General features: G+C 33.4%; 1 protein-coding gene across 3 annotated transcripts in view; it reads left to right on the forward strand.

Annotated features, from left to right (window-relative positions):
- The window catches only part of exoc6 (exocyst complex component 6), a 200,750-nt gene that overhangs the window by 157,245 nt on the left and 19,501 nt on the right, over positions 1-24,004 (forward strand). For 2 of the 3 annotated variants that reach the window (XM_039770996.1, XM_039771004.1), the window contains 2 exons: positions 3,867-4,008; positions 16,880-16,953. In XM_039770996.1, the coding sequence (XP_039626930.1) occupies positions 3,867-4,008; positions 16,880-16,953 (216 nt within the window). The remainder of the gene's footprint in view (positions 1-3,866; positions 4,009-16,879; positions 16,954-24,004) is intronic. The other variant, XM_039771011.1, reaches the window with a different exon arrangement.

Raw genomic sequence — 24,004 nt, forward strand, 5'->3', positions numbered from 1 at the left:
ACAAATTAATTCCCAGCTTTAGCCAGTGCCAGAGCTTACCCCATAGCTCATATGCTTGCCAGCATGTAAGTTGCTTCAGACAGAATCACCACTCATAGCACCGCTTAGCCTGCAGGTCCACAGTCATGCCATAGGGAGGATCTCTGACAACGGATTGTAATCCCTGGCTACCAGCTCATCGAGGTCATTCTAAGCCATCTGAGCCTCATCTGTCAGGAAACAAGCCAGTATGTGCTCCCAATCCCTGCGTTCACAATGATGCCTTATGGCAGTTTGCTAAAAGGTGAGGAGGTTTGACTCAACATCGCCCTTGGGACAGAGGGGTTATAACACTGGGAGGGGCCCAATGATGTTTCCTCACGGAGTACCACCCGAGTAGTTAGCCGGTTTTCGGACTCTGCCAGTTGAGTCCTCTGGTTTTACACCTAAACCGTAAAGCCAAGACCTCCTTCATCAAGGCAGCTGCCAACATTGTCAGGTCTACTGGATCTGACATGCCGACTGTAGGAAATACAAAGACAAATATGAAGAGATGGGGCACTTTGTAGGCAAACCCCATATAACTGGATGAAAAAAAATAATGCAAGAGAGGCAAAAAGTTTTTATTTCTTTTCAGACAGGAGTCGAAATAATGACTGGAGCAAAGATAGTGGCACTGCCCCTTAAGAGGAATCCCGACTGGAAGGTTCAGGGTAACCCAGAAATGTTGTCAGTTTGACTGACAGTCGTCCAGCCTGTAAGAGAAAAGGGAGGAGACGCAATAGCACCAACTCCAACTCCAAGTAGAATTACAACTAGATGAGCCCTCAAGTTGTCTACCAATTGCACGTTTGTGACACCTGTTTGAAGCAACATTTACTGGTTTACATAACATTCTGATTGTCTAGGGAGTGCGCGGAAACAGTTAAGAAGACAAAAAAAAATTCCAGGTTATATTGTGAAAAATGTTTAATATTAATCTAAGGACATTATTTCACATGCACTAGTAAGAACAAATCTGGTGTACTTTGTGCAGTTGTGGTCTTGAGAACTCCATAATAGCTAATCTGTCCTAATGCCTCATCCAGTTCATTTTTAAAAGATTGCCAAGGTTTCTGCTTCAACCACATGACTCAGCAGTTTGTTCCAGAGTCCTTCAACATTTTGTCCAAACAATTGTTTCTTTGTATCTGTCTTAAATGCACTTCCCTTTAATTTACAGTGTCCACATTATTCACTATATAAAAACTTGGCTGGATTAACTTTATTAAGGCTGTTGAAAATTTTAAAGTCTGTATTAGGTCCACACTCTTAAAACTAAAGAGCTTCAAATGTCTTTAACTGTGCAATATGCTGTTTAGTCCAGGGGTACAGATGGTTCCTCCTTCCTGAAGTACACGTGTAGCTGTCTTTTTTGCAGCATGGAGACCAGAACTGCACAAAGTTCAGTGTTTTTCACAATATTACCTGACGTTCTCTTTGCCTTTTTAACTGCTTAACTTTGCTATTATCTATCCAGATAAGCTTGATTAACTGAAAGGTCTATGAAAATTCTTATGTACTGTAAGAGATACGGTATGCTTAACTTTGCCTTAACATATAAAAATGTAATATTTCTTTTAGTCAAACAGATGTATAAATTTGGATATTACTATTCTAAACTCATCATGGCTTAAACGCCTCTGAACAACATTAAAACATTTCATCCTCAGGTAACTTACACTACATTTGAATATGCCTTTTGTGCTTAAACTTTAAATTGTGCTATCCACACTTTTCACATATATACTATCAGGTATTTATTGTTGAGAAGATACATATTCTTTTAAAAGGGAGCGATGTCTCTTTTAAAAAACAAAATAACTGCACATGCCAGAGCTGTAGATATTACATTTAGCTCCTTTAATTAAATACTAATGTGCTCAATGTTATTTATGAATTTCTCTTATATGCTAAAACCTGTACAAAGATAAACATTAAAATTGTAATTGTTCTTTTTTAATCGTGAAACCTCTGTGTTTTCCACGAGCACATTTTATTTCATTTTCTTTGCAAGACATAAGTGCTAGTTACAAACTACTTTAGAGATTAAACATGTATTCATTCATTTTATATTAATCATGGTATATTTATCCACATTTAAATAAATTGAACATTAGAATTTTGCTTGACAACCAATTCATCTACAAATACTGTTATTGCATTACAGTGACAGAACAAGTATAGCATAGAGCTCATTTGATGGATCAGTACATTAAACAAAAATGCAATACTTAATCCATTAAATTAAACTGACATTTCCATCAAGTATCCCTGCCCGATTACACTGTAATTAAATGAACTCTGGATCATTCTTTATTTTATCATTTTTCCATCTCATATTGGTATTGCCTTGCTTGGGGAAAAGAAAAAGCAGGTCTTCCAGTGCAGTTACTTTTGAAATTGGGGGACCTTTAAGCATGCTTGCATTGCTTTATTGCTTATTTCATTTTTACCAGTTGCCTATTGACATCTCAAATCTACCTTTTATTTGTTTCTGAGTTTAAGCATCTTATTTAAGTATAAAATATAATAAAATATAAATAAAACCATTTTAATGTAATGACTATCCTTTTACAACATTTTCTGCTTGCCTCTCTGAATAAATGATGAAGAACATTTTAGGTGTTAATCTTTGTCACCATTAAACAGTTATAGTCATACTACTATGTGTCTTTTCTAAGTATTTGCTTTTGCCTGTTCTTCCTGGGTGACACAGTGGTGTAGTGGTTAACCCTGCTGCCTGATGGATCAGTTGTCCTGAGTTTGAATCTCATGCACGATTGCTCTCTGTGGGTTTCAACCAGGTACTCCAATTTTCCTTGCACATCCCCAAACGTGTGCATGTTTGGTTAACTCATGATTTCTAAATCGACTCTGTGCGATTATGAGTGTGTGCATGAGCAGGCATCGCAATGCACTGTCTAGGACTATTTCTCACCTTATTTATGCCCAGTATTCCTGGAGTGGATACTGGCCCCTTCTGACCCTGGTTTGGATTAAACCTATTTAAAATTGTTATATTCATATTCCCTTCCCCAGAATAATATTGGTAAAGCTTGAAAGAAGCCTCACAATATCACACTTAATAAAATAGTTTTTTTTATGTCTATAAAAATTTCCATGAGAAACATGCTTACAATAAAAGCTATGATAACGTTTTCTTAAGATAAATACTGTACATGTTTATCTTCAGGGAACAATTATACTGTTTATGCATTTTTGTTAACATTGAGTTTTGTCTATGAATTCTGTATTCATTTTCCAGTAAATATGGTCCTATATATACACTCATGCACTAAAACACTGCAAACATTTAAACTGTGTGAAATAAATCAAACAAAACACTGTACTTTGAATGGTGTATCCTAAATGCAATCCTGTGGTGCTTTACAAGTTTATTATCATACTTTTGTTTGATTATTTTTACAGATATGCTACTGGCAAATTAAGAAACTTGCTTGCTCATAAAGTGGGTCGGGGTGGGGAATAAACCAGCAACCTTGGGACTGCTAAGCCACACTTGGTGCCACAAAAGTCTTTAAATTATACATTTTATAAGATAATAAACATAAGGCAAACACTGTATGTGCTTAAGATAAAAAAAACAGTTTTCTTCACATTAATCACCATCAAACACAAACATCTAAAAACACTATCCATAAATGTGTAAATTATTGTTCAAGTTTAATGTGTGAGTTAATTGTAGGTATGGTTTTGCTCCTGTAACAGAGTATGTGTATTGAAATCAAAATAAGATCTATTATACCCTTATGGGCCTACTTTTGTGTTTTTTAAGCATTTCAACACTAAGTGATACATTGTTTTATATCTTTATCTTTCTTTAGGGAAAGGTAGCACAAACTGCTTGCATGTCTGCTTGCAAGCATCTGTCTACATCATTAATGCAGATGCTCCTCGACAATGAACTGAAACAGATAAGCATGGGAGCAATACAGCAGTTTAATTTGGACGTCATACAGTGTGAATGTAAGTATGAATTTGTAATGCAGAGCAATAATGAAACTTAAACAGCATGCTCAAAAGAATCCCATCACTTGCAGCAAATGTTTTCCGTTTTACAAACTTAAGAACATAGTGTGGACGAAGACTTCAGACTAGACAGCAGGTGTGGTTATAAAGCAGCTTTATTTTGCAGAGTCACAGTGAGAAGAGTTTCAGAAAAGCAGACAATCAAATGTACATGACAGCGTCAGGGCTCTTCTGAACCCCGTCTGTTGGGTGTGGCAAGTTTTTATACTCCTAGAATGCGTGATTTAATATCATTATAAAATGTAACAGTCAACACGTTTATTATACACAATCCTTGAGCCCCTTCAACGCCCCTTGTGCAACTCGATTTCTTGGCCCCTTTTGTTATGGCGTTCAGATGTAAGCTAAGGGAAAACGTGATAAGGTAGACTCATGTGTGGAATGCTCAGACCTTGAGTCCTTTGCACAAATATTTTTCTGTTTGCTAAAACAAAGCATGCTTTTATATGGTTTCGTAAAGCTTACTTCTCAGACGTGAATTAGTACAAGGGAACGAAGAGAACATTCGTCTTCCACAATAGTAACTAACTATACTGCTAGAGTTAACATAGGCTAATCCTCCTGGTCAAACAAACTGCAGTGCACATATTGCAGGTCCAACAAGAAAACAAAAGACGAGTAGCGTTATAATAAACTACATTAGCAAAACAGTAAAAAAAAAAAAAAAAAAACTAATCAAAACAAAATAGTGGTGTAGCAGTGTCCTACATTTTAATCAGTTTGTGTTGCACCCTTTCAGTCTGTGCACTCTCTTCCCTCCAATCTCATATCGCCTTCCTGTCACGTCAGCACAAGCAGGCGAATCACACCCACCGTGCTCACGTTTATGAGGAGCACCAACTATTCGACATGGTTTTTTTGTATCTTTCTCAACACAAATAATTTTAAAAATATTTGTACAAAATAAGTATTTGAAAAAAACTAGGGCCGGGAATTGATAAAACCAATTACTAATTAATCATACAAATGTGTGTAATTATTGGTATTTAATCACTACTAATTGCATCTAACATTAAAACATGTACTTATAAAATTAATACATAAATCATGAAGTAAATACACACTGAATCACAAATTTAATGTAGAATCAATACAAAGGAACAAGAAAAAATAATGGCATAGTATAAACTTAAAGCTGAACTTTTAACAAAATACTACTTGAGCAAGTACAACCTGAATTTGAATGCCTTCTTAAAAGGCAAGTTGAAAAGAATGCAAGGAAAAAGAAAACAAGGCCAATGTATTAATTATCAAATTTGCATAGCATATGAGGCACAGAACTTGTCATAGTAAAAATTTAACGGTCGAAGCAACTGGTAACTTTGAATGGACTGCTGAAGACTTATTTAAGTAAAAGAATAAGCATCTCTTAAATGGGCATACATTAAAACTCCATAAATACTATCCTCGTTTGTTCATCACCATCAACAACTTGATAATTATACTCTGTTGTCCTCCTGGTGTTTATAAACTAAGTCCTGTCTTTGGTCTTTGAGTTCTGGTTTCAGTGATTTCAGTTCTGTCATTTTGAGTGGTTTGTTTTTTGATTTGACCTTGGCTTGTTCTGACTATATCCATCTCTCAATTCTTGTCAGTAAAGCATACATGGATCCTTGGGTTTCTGAAATTTTTTTTTTTCCCCTTGTATTAGTTTTATAAAATCACATCTAGGTAACTTCCATACAGAACAATTGAACATACACTAAATAATACCATGTTTTATGTAAAAATCAACTTTAACACCATTCACAACCTTTCTAGAGAACTATGAACCTACTATGCAGTTTTCATACCAACATACTCACACTTGTTAAAGGTTAAAAGAGGTCCAAAATGCTTACTTAAGGAGAAAAATTAATATAGTGTTATAGTGAGTGAATTATTATATTTCCAAATAAAAAAGCAACAAGCAGACATTGTATATGATACCACATCATATTTTTGACTGCACAATATTACCCCTTCTAGTAATTCTCTGAACACTTCTGTAGGTGGATTAGGAGTAACAGTGGCTTGAATACACTTTAATGCAATACACTACAAGATACAATACATGGTACATTTTTTTCCCACTATGGTCTGAGTGTGGAGCAATTTCAGAACCATGTGATGAGACAAACAACTGTCCTCGCAATTAGTGTCTTGACCTGTCTACCCTTTATACAAGTCAAGAGAATTAGGCACAGTGTCGTATTTTTAATTGAATCACACCATAATACACAGACTCATAAGGAGTATATATATATCTTGTCACTGATGGAGTTTCATTCTTCACCTAAAGTCTGACTGAAATATCATTTTTCAATGTTGCCACAAATCACCTAAGGTTGAACATTTTAGAAGAGAGTGGTAATGTGCAGAAATGCTGCATATATTTACATTCTTGCAAGATAGTGTAGTTGATAGTAAAATTAAAGTAAGATTAGGAAGACCTGGTACTGTCATTTAACCAAATATTTGACCTGAATAAAACAGAAGAAATGGATTGCTGGCAGACCGATTTTGAAATGTAAATATTTGAAGGACGTACGTATTGTATATTATTAGTAAGACATCTGTAAAAGTCCCATTGCTTTAAAAAACTCATTATGTTGTGAATATTTTAATTTATTAGTCAGTTTTTTGGTGTTTTTTTTAATTCTGCTAGCTATTCATCTGGTGATATTTCTTTCTGGTTCAAAAACCGTCAAGCTATTGAATACACAGTACATTAAACTGTGGAGATTTTATTTAATCAGAATAGTCTTTGGTAAGAGCCTCGTTTTCCTTTTGGTGAGAGCCCCATTTTCAGTGTGTTCGGATGTGTATAACATCTTATTATATTGCTTAAATATTTTATATATTCCTTTATGTGATGATGATAACATGTAAAACAGGGAAGCAGGGTTATTATTAATAAAAGTAGCCAGTTCAGGAATAACTATTGCCTTGGATATGGAAAAGGAAATCTCCTTGTGGCAGACATGTTACGGTCCTTGATAAAACATGAAATTATCAAGGCCGTCTCAGACATTTCAGGTACAGTTAGAGAAGCTCTATCTAAAGCAGGATTTAACAGAGAATTAAGTCTGGTGCCATTATGAGCTTTTGAGTGTTTATATTAGGTATTAAAGACAGAATGAAAGTCTTTATCCTCCCTATTTGCTGCATATATGCTAGCCAAGATTAATTAGTTGTATGCATTTTCCCATTAATTATAATGCAGCATCCTTTTGAATGGTAGATTACCTCAGTAGTTGTGAATCATTATTCTAAGTCTTCAAGTTTTGTCATAGTTGGAGTGAAATACTTGGCCAAACCACCCTAGACAGAGTTTTAAAAATGGATCTCCTGCAGAAAGAATAATTTTGACATCACTTTGATCATCAGTATGACTAAATGTGATACTGCTCTCTGATTGAGAGTTTTAATGTTCCAACGTGTAATGTGTAAAATGTAATGATTTCTCATGTTATCAGATTTTTGTTTTTTAAAATACATGTTTTTTCAAAAAAGAAAAAAAGTTTTGCTATTTTAAACAAAAACAATTTAAAATTAAAACATTCAAGATGCTGGATTCTGCTACTAGTAATGCTTTTAAAATAGTAATATTGATGTTAAACACAATGAATGTAGTTAAAGTAGTAGTTAAATGAATCCATAGCCAAGAAGTTTCATTTGACTTTAGTATAAATGTAGTGTCTGGAAGGTCCAACTTGCGGTAGTCAGTATGGCGACTTAACTTACACAATGAAGATAAAAGAACATTTCAAGCATCTCTGAAAAAAAGTGATTGAAAAGCACAAGTCAGGGGATGAATACAAGAAAATATCCAAGTCACTGAATATCACTTGAAGTCCAGTCAAATCAATCACTAAGGAATGGAAAGACTATAGGACAGGTGTAAACCTGCCTGGAGCTGACCATCCAAAAAAATGAGTGATCATGAAGGAAGAAGACAATCAAGAGACAGACCTATAATAACTCTACAGGAATTACAAGCTACAGTGGAAAACATTGGCAAGACAATGCAGACAACAACTGTTGCTCAGGTGCTTCACCAGTCACAGCTTTAAGGAAGACTGACAAAAAGAAAGCCACTGTATAAAAAAAAAAAACAGTCCACAGAGCAATTTGGCTAGCATGTTGAAGAAGGCACATGAGAGACCCTAATGTCATTTGGAATAATCTATGCAAAGATGATGAGACCAAAATTGAGCTTTCTGACTTCCAGAGTAAACACCACATTATCAAAAGCTCCCGGCCAAAAAGCATGGTGGAGCCAGCATCTTGCAGTGGGGATTTTTCTCTGTAGCAGGCCCTGGAAGGCTTGGGAGGGCAGAAGGTAAAATGAATGAAGCAAAATACAGGGACATCCTGAAAGGAAACCCGATGCAGTCTGCAAGAAGCCTGTGCCTTCGGAGAAGGTTTGTCTTTCATTAAGACAAGGACTTTAAGCATAAAGACAATGTAACAGAGGAATGGCTTAGAAACAACAATGTTAATGTCCTAACTGTTAATATGCTTTCATTGTTTGCTTTTTCATTGCATTGCAGTATTCATTTGTTTGCAGTTGCTTTTAAGGAAAGTTTCTACTAATTTCTAATTTAGAAAATAATTATTTGACTTACTTTACAAATAGGTTCCGTTAGATTAATTTTGTTAGTTTAGTTTGTTTACAAGTAGATTTCTGGCTTTTACGATTGCATGCTTATGCCTGAAGTGAGAACTGTTACTCATTAATGGGTGCATTTTAGTGAAGTTTTCATAATATTAATGTCTCACAACTAAAACAAGCAATCATTTATCGTTGACTTTTTGAAATCATCATTAAATATAGGTATTCTTCTGTCATTTGAAGTGGCAGTTTGCCACATTAAACAAAGATTTCAGTTTAATATATAATTTCCATAAACTCTAAATAAGGACTACTTCAGATTATTTTTAAGGTTTCCTTAATTGGTTACAAAAAAGTTTCCACTCAACCCAGAAATGAATCAACTATTTTCAAATTAACTTTATCTATAACACAACTAATTTAAGCAATTCTTTCAGCCATGTCAGTAATAAAAACAAAATCTAGGATTCTAATTGACATTGTTGCTGCATTACGCTTTGCACAAACAACACTAAATCCATGCTTTGAAAGAATACTGTAAATGTGTGAGAAACAGCAGCAGACTTTACATTGAATAATGGAAAATTAAAGTAAAAAAAGTCTCATTCTTGCAAAATAAGTTTAAAAATTCAAATTCTTTGCAAATAAAAAAGGGCCAGTATGAAGTGTCCATACACTGTACCTCTCATAGCTGTTGATTCAATCAACCATGGCAAAAGAAGGATGTTGTGTAATGACTCGCCTGACTGCTAGGGGCATACAGTAAAGAGCATGCAGTATATCTCAGAAACTTCATTTTTGATGTCATCAAAATTAATTAGGCTTTTTGTCTTTGCCTGTCTCCAAAGAAAATCTCCAAATTTCCAAAGAGAAGTCGTTCAAATTGGATAAGATTTGCCTAAATTATTGTTTGCCAAAACAAATTTATTTAACTCATGGTATTTCTGTTTCTAGGATTTCGTTTATCTCTAGAAAAAATCATGCAGGTTAGGTGCATTGGTGATCCTAAATTGTCCCTAGTGTGTGCTTGGTCTGTGGGTGTGTGTGTGCGCGCCCTGTGGTGGGCTGGCACCCTGCCCGGGGTTTGTTTCCTGCCTTGCGCCCTGTGTTGGCTGGGATTGGCTCCAGCAGACCCCCGTGATCCTGTAGTTAGGATATAGCGGGTTGGATAATGGATGGATGAATGGATGGATGGATAGTTTTCATTTTTTGAAGGAACTAAAGCACAAATCTAAAGTTTCTGATCTTTAAACCAATTTTCAATGTGATCACAAAAATGTTCTTTTCATTTGGAACATAGAAGCAAAATGTAAGCAATTATAGCTGTGTGCTTTGAGCTGAATGTAGTATATTAACAAAAACTGTTGGGCCTATTATTACACAGAGTAGATATGTTTTTTTATATTTTCCACCTCCCTGGTCCACAAAGATATTCTCACTCTTCTGCTGGCCCACAAGTCAGTTATGGAATGGGACAATAATTTAATGAAAAAACTGTGGTAGGAAAATTGCCCAGTTTCTTGTTTTTTGCCAGTAGTAACATTAAGACTTACATACAATCACTACTTATGCAACAACCGAGCAAATTATGTTTCACTTTTAATTAGGTATTTTACCTGAAAATTGAAAATTATAGCTTATGTCAATAACAAAGTTCAAACAATGAAAATAAGTGACCTGGAAGTCAACGGAAACTTGTGATTTATTATAGTAAAGTATACAATTTCAAATGCAAGCTTTGTTAATAGTGGATTTCCACCAGACGATGTAATTATAGCTTTCAACAAAGTAAAATAAACTGATACACTTCTAAGACCCAGAAGAAAATCTCATAATCATTTATAGTGGTAAGCTGTAAGTACTAATATTAAATGGAGTGATATTTAATCACTTTACAGAGATCAGATCTGTGGTATTAAAAAAAAATCTGCAAGCCTAAATTAACATTATGCTGTTATCTTATAGCTTTAGCGACCAGGGTTTCATTTTTTGCTCATGTCAGTTAGAGGTTGTTTTACATCCTCCACGTGTCTGTATGGGCTTCCTCTTGGTACTGCACTTTACTGTCATGTTAGCTTAGTTAGCAACTCTAATGTGTCCCAGTATAAATGAGTATGGACATGTGGATAGTCCATAGGGCCAAATTGTTTAAAAGGATGAAGTACTTAACAGATTCAGTTCACTTAGTTAATTCAGAGAGTGTTCAGATTCATTTTTTGTGTTATGGAAAGTGCATGTACTAAAATCTATAACACGGCTGTCTATAGGTTGGGTTTGTTTGCATATGATAGATTGCTTTTGCTTCCAGTAATAGACAATATCATTATTTTTAAGTGTTTTTGGCTTACATGTATATTCATATGTGATTTACAAATACTACACATTTTTAAGGGCAAGTCTGTAGCTCCAAGGGATATTTTGGTTATGGTAACATGATATACTAAAGACAAGTATGGTGTAACATATTTTTTATTTTACCAGGTAAAATATTATTAAATACATTACTTGTGTTTAAACATAGTTGAAAATCACAAACTTTTCATTGCCTCATCTCCAATACTCTACTGTAAATCTCTTTATACTAAGTAAGACTTGTTGCTGTGCCTTTTGTATTTAGAACATTAAGTGAATTGTGGCTTCTTTATTGTAGGGGATGTTCTTAAAACGTACATTTTTTTAAACTAAAGTAGAGGCATACCAAGGATTGGCTTTCTTTTTAGATTTTCATTCACAAGGTCTGTCAGAGAAGCATTCCAGGCATCACCATTTTAGCTGTGATTTATGCTAAACTCTTTTCCCTCCTCCGGCCGTCTTCTGTGACATTCTGGGATTAATGGTCACCATAGTGACATTTCCATTAGCACTCAGGGTGTGCAAATAACTCACCAGTGGCAGGTAGCTTCCTACTGTAATTGATAAATGAGTTTAGGGGTTTTACCAACTCTGGAAGGATGATGTGCTGGAACTTACCATCAATACAAAGGCTGTCACTTTATATACAAAAGGATTTTACTTTCAAAGGAAAAACACTACAGCCCATTTTGAGTGTACCACTTCAAATAAGTTCATGATAAACTTTAGTCATCATTTCATAATATTTTGGAAAATATTTGATATCAAAAAAATAATACTATAAATAAAATGGCAGTATTCATTTTATGTCTTTTGCAGAACACTAACTCATAACCCCTGTAAATTTAAAAGGTTTCTTTCTTTACTTCTTGATTTCTTTTAAGAGTAAATAAGTCATTTTTAAGTTTTTGGTTTAATGTATTAGTATATTATATTCAGAGCCACATCTGAGATAGTGTTTTATTAGTGAAGTATTTGGTAAAAAAAATTTCTTTTGTCTAATATATGCAAACAAAAATATTTTACAAGATTTAAAAACATTTATATACGTTAATTGATTCACTAATTTTCTCAAACTGCATATTTTACTCATGAAGCAAAAGCACAGGTCAAAGTCACTCACAAATATGCATATTTATTATTTATTAATTCATGGTCTGTCAAGTGTGACCAACCCAACCTGCCTACCTTTGGATTATGAAAGCAAACCCAAGCAGGGAAAAAGGCCAGGATTTGTACCCATAATTTTTTTTTGTTCATTTTGCTTTATATAATTTCTTATATTAGGAATTTGTTAGTTTTCTCATAACCATTGGGATCAAAGCACAGGGTCTGCCATTGTTCAATGCCCCTGGAGCAATTGCTGGTTAAGGGCTTTAACCAAGGGCCCAGCAGAGTAGGATCTCCATTGGCAGTACAAGGGATTCAAACTGGCAACCTTCTGGATACTGGCGCAGAGCCTTAGCCTCAGAGCTACCACTAGTGCTATGAGGCAGCAACACTAAATACTGTACCACTGTATGTCACCCTTCAAAAAATATACATTTTAATAATCTTCAGTACACTGAAAGAGTCACAAGAAGTCAACCATAAAGGGAAAAAGAGAGGAATCAATCCTGGATATAATGTAAGTATATCGCCAGGCACATACACTCATTCAGTCAAGCTACCTCACAACTGGGCCATTTCACAGTCTACACTCAACAACTGCTGAATGCTGGGATTGCATGTAAACCCTACATAGAAAACAGTTATTATCAGAAATACTTCAGGTTTTTACCATCTTAATTGGCAACATATAGATATATATATATATATATAGATGTGGAGAAATCCTTATTAAAACAGGTATCATTTAAGTGGTTAAAAATTGTTCAGTGTTTGCAAATTACACTTTCAGTCTCTCCTGTTGAACTAAGAATATAATCCAGAAATACTTTAGGAAAATAATAATGAATTTTCAACAAATTGTAAATTCATATTTCTAAATTTCCACATTTGTAAAAAATACTTGATGACTTAATAACTGTAGTAAAATAAACAATAATCATTTAATGTAGTTTAGCAGTCTTCTTTTCTTGATACCCGTTGGCATGTTTGTATGACCTATTCTAGTAATGAGCTAAAAAGTACATTTTTATACATCCAGAAGTACCATAGTTAGAAAAGCCAAATAGAGAGCAAATCGCTGACAGATGCTATAGAGATGAGCATTCATAGATTTCCCATGCTACTAATAATGTATCCCTCCAGAAGAAATATAGGTCAGCTGTCAAGATGTTTAGCTAGATGTGACACTAGAATATGGTAATAGGTTGATGTGTAACACAGAGAACTGTAAGCTAGCTCATCTAGAAACTGATACAGGGAGAAAGAATTATTTGGGATACAAAAAAGGCATTTTGAGTGTTTTGATGTAGGGTGGTGCATGCTGTAATCTCTACTATTTGTGAAGAGACTGGAATATCGGGAAGTAGAGTTTTACTTTTATATACTTTGGTTTCTTTTGCTTTTAACATATTATGCTTCATTCAGTTGTGTATACAACAAAATGTTTTCCATTAACTCAGATCACATATTTAGTGATTCTAGTTAATGTTAGTTCATTTAGTAAAATATTTACTATTTTTTTAAACAACAAAATAACTTATTTCAATAATTGATTAGGGTATGGTAGAGAAGTTAAAACAGTCATAATATATATGAAAGGTGCAACAGACATCATACATTAATATTTTATAATTTACTTAAATCATTAGAGAAGATGACTTATACGTTGCTTAGGTTAATTTTTTATAATTGGAGAATGGGCTGTTCGAATGAGTTGTTCAGGGTCATTATTTATTAATTTTTAAATAACAATTAAAGGGTTCTGTTGGGAAATTTCTAATAATTCATTTACAAATAATAAGCAACACATAGAATACTTATATTAAGTTTATATACAAATTATTAGACAGCCCTGTGTCAGTAGAATGTTAACTGCAGTCTGCTGTGTTACATAAAGCAATCGAAAGGGCTAAACTGCATGCTGCTCATGTGCATTTGGATTTAAACTGCACATCCGTTAAACACAGACTTCTCATTGATATCAGAAACTGATTGGTCTACATTATTATTTACATACAGGTTTTGCAGTATAGAAGAGAAATGCAGTTATAGCTCGCAATGAATAGACTACAAGTACATTAAATTTTTAAAATGATTGTTAGCACATCCGGTCCCAAAAGGTAATCAGATGCTACCCTTTTAGGAGAAGGTTACGTTTACTAAGACAAACGTAGAAATTGACCAGTGTAAGGAAAAACTAGTGTAAAGTAAAACTGTAAACCATGTCAAAGCAGAAACGTTAACATTGAGAACATGAAGAATTTTTCTGCTGGAAATACTATTAGCAATAGCTTATATAATCAGACTGGCTACAAAATACGTTTAAAGTATTTATATATTATTTCTTAACAACTAACCTTTAGCAGTTAGAGATCTTTATTGTCACATACACTCCAATAGCATATTGAAATTCTTGTGCCACAGTTGCTGTGATGTATAAATACAGTAAGTAAATAAATAATGATGTGAAGACTGCACTTATTATGTCTCTTGCTACTTAATGGTAAACTTGCTTTCAGGTTTATTTAGTAAGTGAGAGCTACCTCAGAACCATTATTAAAGGTCTTATAAATGCTCATTTTACAATATCTATATGTATAGATTGTTTCTAATGCAAAAACATTTTTACTTGACATGTCCTTGACTGAAACTGTAACTGAACTTAAATTTATAAGTTTCAAGACTTCCAAGCTCCTTCTAATGCAATAAATGCTACTGTGCCAGCATTAATGTCAAGTAAAAACCAATAAGAAGTAAATAATAATATCAAGGTATTAAACCTGTAAATATTTACATTCATTACATTTACATTGAATACCACCATTATATTAGCCTACAACTGCTTTGTCAGGTAAATTTTAATTTGTTACATCATCCAAAGCTTTACACATTTATTATATTAGAAAAAAAAATCCTTAAGAAATATAGTTACTACCACTACTACAGTGGTAAAGATGTAGTACTATTTATCTGATACTTCTTATTCATTTTTCATATTTCTGCTTGTTTACCTGACAGTGAACATAACTGGAATAAGGTAATTAAATATAAAAAGTTGTTTTAAATGTTCCTAGTACATATGTTAATTATTCATAATATTAATAATATTAAGCAGCATTGCCATACCAGAGTGAACATTTCCAATTTCTGCTCCTGATCCAAAAGCATATTCATCAATTGCACATCAGGTTGATTGAACAGATTCAGAGTACACCGAGTCAAATTTCAGTTGGCACTGTTTTTTGCTTTCTATTTCTGTTTAAATTTGTCTGCAACTGGCCTAAATAATCATTCTACAACTGAGTCATAATTCTTATTTTTATGTGTGTATTTCAAATAAAATTGATTAAGTATTTCCATATTCCTTATCTTAGGAATGCCTATGGCAATGTGAAATCTGTGTATTTTGACCTAATTTTATTATTTTAAAGTGCAAGTGTTTGATTTCATGCTAAAAGTCCTATTGTACCTTTAGGTTTTTAAATTTATATTTAGCTTTTCATAATTCATAAAAAAATATATTTGTTTAGACAAAATACATGTGTGTGCTCATAATGATATTACAGTGTATTATTAGAGTGTCTTGTGGTTATTTTTTTCCTACTGTTATTTACCTCAAACTTAACCTCAAGCGGTGCTGTAATTTAGTCTTTGAACATTAACTCAGATAGTGAAGCTATAATGAACCTATTGCAAAACCCTGCTGACATTAGGGAAAGTTGGTTTCCTTTTGTTGTAATTCATTGTTTAAAGTGATACTTTCTGCTATAATAAGTACAGATATTTTAGTAATTTAATATGTTAATTGTATTTTTTACTAATTAAATCTCTTTTAAAGTAATGAATGGGTAATTTAACAGTCCAAGGTGCAGTTCAACATTCGTTACACAATACATGAAGAACATTATAATATAGTGTTTCAGTTTTGTAGTATTTGCAGCAGACTTTTGGCCATTTATAAGTCTGATGATTGAATGGCATATTTATATCAATCTAAATGACAAAAACTTGCATTTGGGTGGTTCACTCCACATTGGTAAATCAACCATTTGTATGCGGTTCATATTTTAAGTATGGAGACCTCTCATGTATCATGCTTTGTTGACCCTGTTTTAAACTTCTAAACTTTCTTAAAGGAGCTACATTCCATCAACAAAAACTTGTTAAAAGGCATGAACAGACATTCCAGTCAAACAGTCATTGTGGTGCTTAGAGCATTCCACCTGTTGTCTGCATGTTAAGCTAACTCCCACCCTACTGTCTGTCTTTAATTGCTGTTTGGCTAGAGGTAGGATTTTTATTGAGCAGATGCTGTAACAAAAGCAGATGTTTAAAAATATGTTGACAGCCATGGAATTGGTGTCCTTTCAAAATACTTTTGTAATATTTTTTCTGTAGGGCATGAATTGTAAAAATAAAATTACCTATATGAATATAGCATATGAGAAGTGGTAAACTTTACACAGGGTATCCCTAATAACTTAGTGATAATTGTACAAATGATATACAGTCCAGAATTATTTGAATTTTTGTGGTATAGGGTGTGGAATTAACTTTAAGGGTGGTAATTGCCATTTAATGAAGACAAAAATCCCTGCCTCACTCCCGAAGTCAAGATGTACTCATAGTAATCCTTATTTGCAGTGGCATGTAGAGAACATTTCTTCTGGTTTATTTGTCGGTTATGCATAGCTGAAATTGTTTAAACGTTTTGCCTCAGAGTATATGTTTTGTGATCTTTGATTGCAGTGTTTGCTAGCTCTGAACCTGTGCCAGGATTTCAAGGGGACACCTTACAGTTAGCCTTCATTGACCTCAGACAAGTAAGGATTTATGTTTTTTTTTTTTTATAATAATATCTAACATTTAGACTTTTGTAACATGGCTTTATTGGATAACAAATGTATATACTGTGATGAAAACCAGTGCTATGGTTCTTATTTTTCAAAACAAATGCACCACTTTAACAAAATCCTAAAATTGCCTCTTTGATTTTTTTGTTGTTCTAATTTTAAACTGGAACACCTTCTTTCCATTTCCTTTCATTTCTGTATATGCTATCACATTTGCCTAGACTTGTTAAGGAGTCTGGAGTATTTTTACTTTTGCCAAATTAAAGCCATTAGTGTTTTCCAGCAAGTGAATAGAAGCATGTAGAATCAATAATCATCTGCATATTATTCAGAATATGAAATTTATATTAATTGCATTCTTGTAGTTAAACTTTATTTTAAATATTTTCAAGCCAGGAACAGAACATATTATAATAATAGCCTTACTTGTAGACACTGTCAAATCTGATACAACACATGTCTTTGAAGTTATTATTGAAAAAAGGTTTGGTTTCTGGGCATTTGCACTGATTATTTCTACTTCAAATAGATCAATCACAAAGTTTTTGTTAACAATAAAGTTTTTATTTCATATCTTTGAACATATGAAAAAAGTCCCTGCAGGGTTCTTTTGGAGAAGGGTAGTGTTTCTGCATCAAAGTTTGCTTTAAGCAATTATAAAACATTGTTGCACGTAAACCTGCAAGTTGTTTATGTTTAATATCACTTAATTTATATCCTAGTAACTTGTCTTTCAGATGTCTCACATTGATTTTTAAATTCTTCTAATTAAATTATACCCTTATCTTAATGAAGTTTGAATGCTACATGGATGTAAGTCTGTTTCCTCATATTAGTTTTAAATACTTGCATTCTTGTCTGTACAATATGGCCGTGGATGTACTGAATATATTTTTTTAATTTTTGAAAGAAATGTTTAGAGTGTTTTCTCCACTGTTTAATTATTTTTTAAGTGTTAGAAGACCTTTCTTTTCAGTCTTTTTGAAAGGAAACAGTGACTTTTCAGGAAGCTCTCCTAGGGGGTCATAGTGCTTTTGTCTGAATTTGATACTGTTCTGTACTTTGGAACCTATGAAAGATAAGGAAGTTAGCCCAGTGGTCAGATTTTACCTCCTCACCCTGGTTGTACCCTGGGGTCAAACTCTCTGCACTTGCAGTGCTTTCCGGAATAGCTGATGACAGGTAAAGGCCAATACAAGAGAAAGCTTGAGCAAAATCAAAGCTAAAAGGCAGGAGACATGGGATTCGGTGAGAGACTGTAGCTAAAAGATGGATCAGTAGGGCTGCCCTTTTTTGAAAAGAAGCTGACCCCAGATGGAAAGATCACAATCTTCCTGCCAATCACCTGATGTTAATGGAAGCCAGTTATCTCAACAATAGGTTACTTTTTCTTTGCTTTTACTTGCTTTAGAAAAATATCTTTTTGGTCTCCTTTGCTTTGAAATTCTTTTCAAGTATACTTCTCTCTTTTCTGTAGGGTTAACAAGGCTGAAGTGTTAAAAGATATTTTTCTGAAACCTTAGTATAAATTATAAAGAGTGAGTTAGTTTCTGAAATGGAGTAAAACCTTCATTATTAATTAATACTGTATTTTTTGCTAAGAAGAACATAACTATTGAGTGAATTTTATATACATGTATATCTGAAAATAATTAAACAGCAAATCTGTATATTGATTGCAGTTATAAATACACCCAGGCTTCAATCAGGCTATACATTGAGGCATTTAAAAATAAAAGGGTTAGTACATCATTGTTTATCCTGAAAATGATTATTTATGATGTGACCATTTTGAAAAGGCACAGTCATCTTGGCTGTGTACCAAATGTTTTATAATTGTTGTTAAACACTTTTAAAACCCTTAAAAATGTTTTATATATCCCTTTATGGAATACAGTTAGAATATTATATACTTCTGAGTACTGCTTAAAGATTTTAATGTAGGCAGTATAATTCTAAGTAGATTTAACTTCTGAGAGGACACTGCCAATTTCAATATGGAAGGTCTTCTAAAACATATTTAACTAGATCTGTCCTTAAATCCTATAATGCTTTTTAACCCCAGAAGCAGTTGTTATTTGCTTCCTTTTTAGAAATGCAAAAACAGTTGAAATGTTTATTTCACATCCAGAATAGCAGATAGTCTTTTAATCATTACTAAAACTATTTGGTTACTTTTTCCAAAACCTTCCCAGAATATTTCCCTTTCAATTTTCCTTTCACTTATAAGTCATTAGTTAAATACCAGTCCTGAATTAGATGTTATTAATGGTGAGTATGCTGTAAATGAGTGACCTACGGTAGTGCACATGTAAATGGAAAAGACAAGAAGATTGATTGGTAAAACTTCAGAAGGAGTAATTGACAAGCCTTGCTAGTTGAACATTGATAATCAATGTCAAAAGTTGTTTACAAAAAGTGAGAGTGCCAACACTCAGCTCTGTAAACATTATCAAGTGTCACCCAACATTAACTTAAAAGGTAAAGTTAGACAATGTTTCTTATTTAATAATGTTAAGAAAACGGGCTTCACTGTACTTTTTATATTTTCTGCATTCTGTAATCATGTTATATCACACATACTCTTTATGAATGTATTTTTTTTAACAGCTGCCAATCAAAGCCACTGAATTGCCAATGCAGTAAACTGTGTACTTCATTTATTGTGTTCCACACTAGGAATTGGGTGTTTGAAACAAACATAATTCTGACACAGCCCCTACTGTCAAGCTACATTTTAATTGATTACTTACATTTATTTAGATGTTGCAAGACAACATTAACTTAGAATACAACAATGGAAATAGCAGACCATTTTCATTTATAAAGTTTTCAAGAGAAGGTCAGTAATATGTTAATATCACTAGTAAATGTAAAGTAATAAACGATTTTTGAAATCCTAAATCCTATACTAAATTTTGAAGTCAGGGTCATGAGGAGCCAGAGTCTATCCTGACACTATCAGATGCAAGGCAGAAAATAACCGTGGATGCAACAGCAGACCACTACAGTCTCCAGTCACACATACATACCCACAAAGTGAATTTCCCCTTGGGATTAATAAACTATCTATCTATCTATCTATCTATCTATCTATCTATCTATCTATCTATCTATCTATCTATCTATCTATCTATCTATCTATCTATCTATCTACCAAAGGATTAATTTAGAATTATTGATAAGCCTAATATGCCCGCCTTTGGGATGTGGGAGGGGAACCAGTTTAGCTGTATGAAAACTGGAACAAATAAACCCTGAACACTCCATACAGACAGAAAACAGGCAAAGGATTCAAACAAATGATGCTGGATCCAATAGGCAATAAGACTAACTACTGTGCCATCTGCTGCTAGAAAATTTTAATGCTCAGATCAGACAGTTTTAACATAGGATCACTCAAAAATACAAAGAATAATACAAATCTTTAGCAGTTTCCATAAATGACTGTATATTGGGTAAATTGGTGAAAGTCTGGAAGATAACAGGTGTTGAAACATTATATAATAGTGATTAACAGGCCAACCTTGGAAAATATAAGCTTTGACATGCACCACAAGCAAATTAAATGAAGGAATTATATAAAACAAAAAAGTAACACACTAGCTAAACTGTACAGCCATGATAGTAAGGAGTTAACAGGACTTTACAAGGGTGAAGCCATGTTTAAATAACATGCTGGAGTTTTAGGAAGAAATAATTAAAAACTTTTGGTTATGTGCTGTGCAGAATGTTATATACCTTGAGGTGGAAAATGTTTGATAAGATAATAAATGAGCGGTACCCAGAAACAGGTAATAAGGATTAAGAGCAGTGTGCATATTGATTGTGTATTACATTTCTAAATTTATCTGAATGATCTAATTAAAAATGTAGGTAACAAAATGTTAAAATATTTGAGAATTAGCATAGCCCCTGCAGAAGGTCACATACAAATATTTAGATATATGTAGATAAGAGATAAAAAAATACATTTAAAACCTTACAAATATGAAGTAAAAATATTCAGCATGATTTCACAGTGCAGTGGGGTCTGGAGCTAGAAAGTATTTAGGTTTTCTGATAGAAACATCACTATCCTCAGATTAGACCATGGATTAGATGAGGTAATAATCTACGTAACTGATTAAGACTGACTGGTAAGAGACTGATGTGTACAATTATTCAAGGGAGGCTGTACACGTAATACACTTGTGAGACCACATTTGGAATTTTGTGTTCAGTTGCCCATAATTCGGGGTGAGCAATAAAAAAGTCCAGAGAGGAGCTGGTAGACGTATTCAAAAATTTCCCCCACACATTTTGTTCAAGTTGCTATTTTATCTTCATGCACATAAATGTACAAATCCTATATTACTTTACCTTAATATATCTTTAATGTTATTATGGTTTTAAAGTTAATCTATGCAGTGTATCAGCTTTTGTAGTCAGTTAAGAGCACTTTGTGCTATTTTTGTGCATTTTTCTATTAATTTTCTTTGCTTTTCATATTGTAATGCTTGTCTGGTCATCTCCTACAAGTTAGTTAATTTCAGACCAATACATTTGTACATTTAGCAAATTCTTGTAGGTTTAGCCATAAGCGTTTTCTCATTTAACTCAGAGATTTTGAATTTATAAAATTTGCTTAGCCTGAATGAACCTATTAATTTTTTACATTTAAGATTTTTCATTTAAAGATTTGCCAGTGTTGTTTCTTGTCCTAGTGTGTGGATGTAAACACAGGGGACTTCAGTTTCTGTATTACATCTTGCCTGAAGGGGCCTGAGTTGCCTCGAAAGCTTGCATATTGTAATCTTTTTAGTTAGCCAATAAAAGGTGTCATTTTGCTTGGCTTTTCTCTACACTTTGCTAAGTATTCTTGGCGAAAAATGTATCAGTTTAATCACAACAAGCTTTCTTATCATGTTTTTGCACAACAAATCCAATATATATATTATTGCATAACTCTGGTAACTTGTAACATTTGATGTAAAATAATTCTGAAACCATAATATATTCTTATTACATTTAGTGCATCAAGTATTTCACTCACACATTCAAGAGTATTGTAATAATGATAGACTTTGAATGATGTTTGATATGTTTATTAGACTATAAATTTGCACTTTTATGAGCATTCTGTTCAAAAAGCTTATATTTATTTTGTCCTTTCCATTTTATTACCTTTTCAATATTTACTTTAATACCAAAAATATGAAAACTGATCCCCATCCAAGTCAAAGTAATCTGACATTTCTTATAACTAGACATGTGTAACTCCAATTTACTTTTCAAAAATATTATTAGAACAAATTCCATATGTACTCTTTAATTATACAGTAGGTGACAGTATGGTTATGTCAGAATTGATAAGAAACTGACAGGTAAATCCCAGAATATCACTTGTGTGTGTATGTATTCTGGAAATACTGTATCTATATTAATACTATGATAGAATATACTGAGAATGCCATTATTTTAAATGGTGGCTTTGCAAAGCTTTATACGTTTTCAAGTTTTACTTTCTGCATTTATGTAAGAGGAGTTGCATGGCGTACAGGTTTAACATTTTGAACAAAAATGCAAATCTACCATGATACTAATTATGTGATATTTCTGAATTTAACTATGTCCCTTAATCATAGTTAGTTCAGTTAATTTAAAAAGTATGCATCTTACAGAAGTTTTTAAAACAGTGACATTTAAGACTTTCCATTTACAGAAAGCAGCACATAGTGGGAAAAGAGAACAAGGCAACAACATGGTACTGGAGAATAATAATACCAGAATACTGATGAAAATAGTTTTCTAAATTCAAATGTGCAAAACTGATGACATCACAGAATAATGGCAAGTGCTGATCACACTTTTTGTTAAAGTTTCATTGAGGAAAATATTTAAAATGTATTTTCCATCTTTAGAAAAAGCATGTAAACACTTAACGTGTATTTTACAAATACTCGAAACAAAAACCTGAACTATAGTGCTTAATGAAGGTAATCTGAATAAAAACACCCACACCACATCTGTAACTTCATTATTTATTATATAAAGCATGTTTATTTAAAGAGATGGTGCAGTGGTTAGCACTGTTGCCTCTCAGCTGGTATAGTCATTAGTTCAGATCCTGGCCAGGGTTCTATCTGTGTGGACTTTGCAAGTCATCCCCATTCTACATGAGTTTTCAAAGATGTTCTTATTAAAGGGAGACGTACATTGACGCTATATGAGAGTCGGGGTGTGTGCAAGTTTGAGCCCTATGAAAGGCTGGTGTCCCTATCCAGGGATATTTCCAGCTTTGTGCCTGATGCTGCCTGGACCCTGCCTAGCCTTGAATTTGACTAAGCAGATTAGATAATGGATGGATGGGTGTTTACTTAACAAAATCAAATAATTTTTCTGTAAAAGTAAGTAAATCTTCATTTAGTATGTGCTGGTGAATCCTTTAGCAGCTATAATACCTAGCAAAAACATCCTGTTTACTAAGTTACTAAACAGACTCACAACTGCACTGTAGAAACTTTTATGCAATTTTCTACAAAACTGTAACAGCTACTTCAGATTTTTTGGTTGGCTTACAAAAAACAGATCACTTTAGATCATATCAGATCACTTCAGCACTTTATTGAGATCTGAGGTTATTTTCCATAACACATTATACAGCTAAGAAGAAAAACTGGCAAGAAAATGTTGTGCAAGTGTCACTAGTTCTCTATATATTCTACACAAACATTACCTTGCATGAAACTGAAAGATGGTGCGCATCTTGTACCAACTATGGAGTCTTCACCATTAGTATTACAGTATGTCACTGAAAATACCTTGACACATTCACCTGTAGATACAAATGGACAAAAATGAAAACCAAAATAACCAACAATCTTTAAAGACTGTACTAAAAAGTTATATAATTTTAGGTAGAGTAGGTTAATGCATAAAGTGATGGACTGCCACCCCATCCAGATGTGGAATTTGCCATTTGTGTGCCTCGCCACAATCCTGTAAGTAGAAGTTCACAAGGGCCTGTTTGGAAAATGGA

Source organism: Polypterus senegalus, chromosome 1, assembly GCF_016835505.1.
Source record: "Polypterus senegalus isolate Bchr_013 chromosome 1, ASM1683550v1, whole genome shotgun sequence".
NCBI classification, from domain to species: domain Eukaryota; kingdom Metazoa; phylum Chordata; class Cladistia; order Polypteriformes; family Polypteridae; genus Polypterus; species Polypterus senegalus.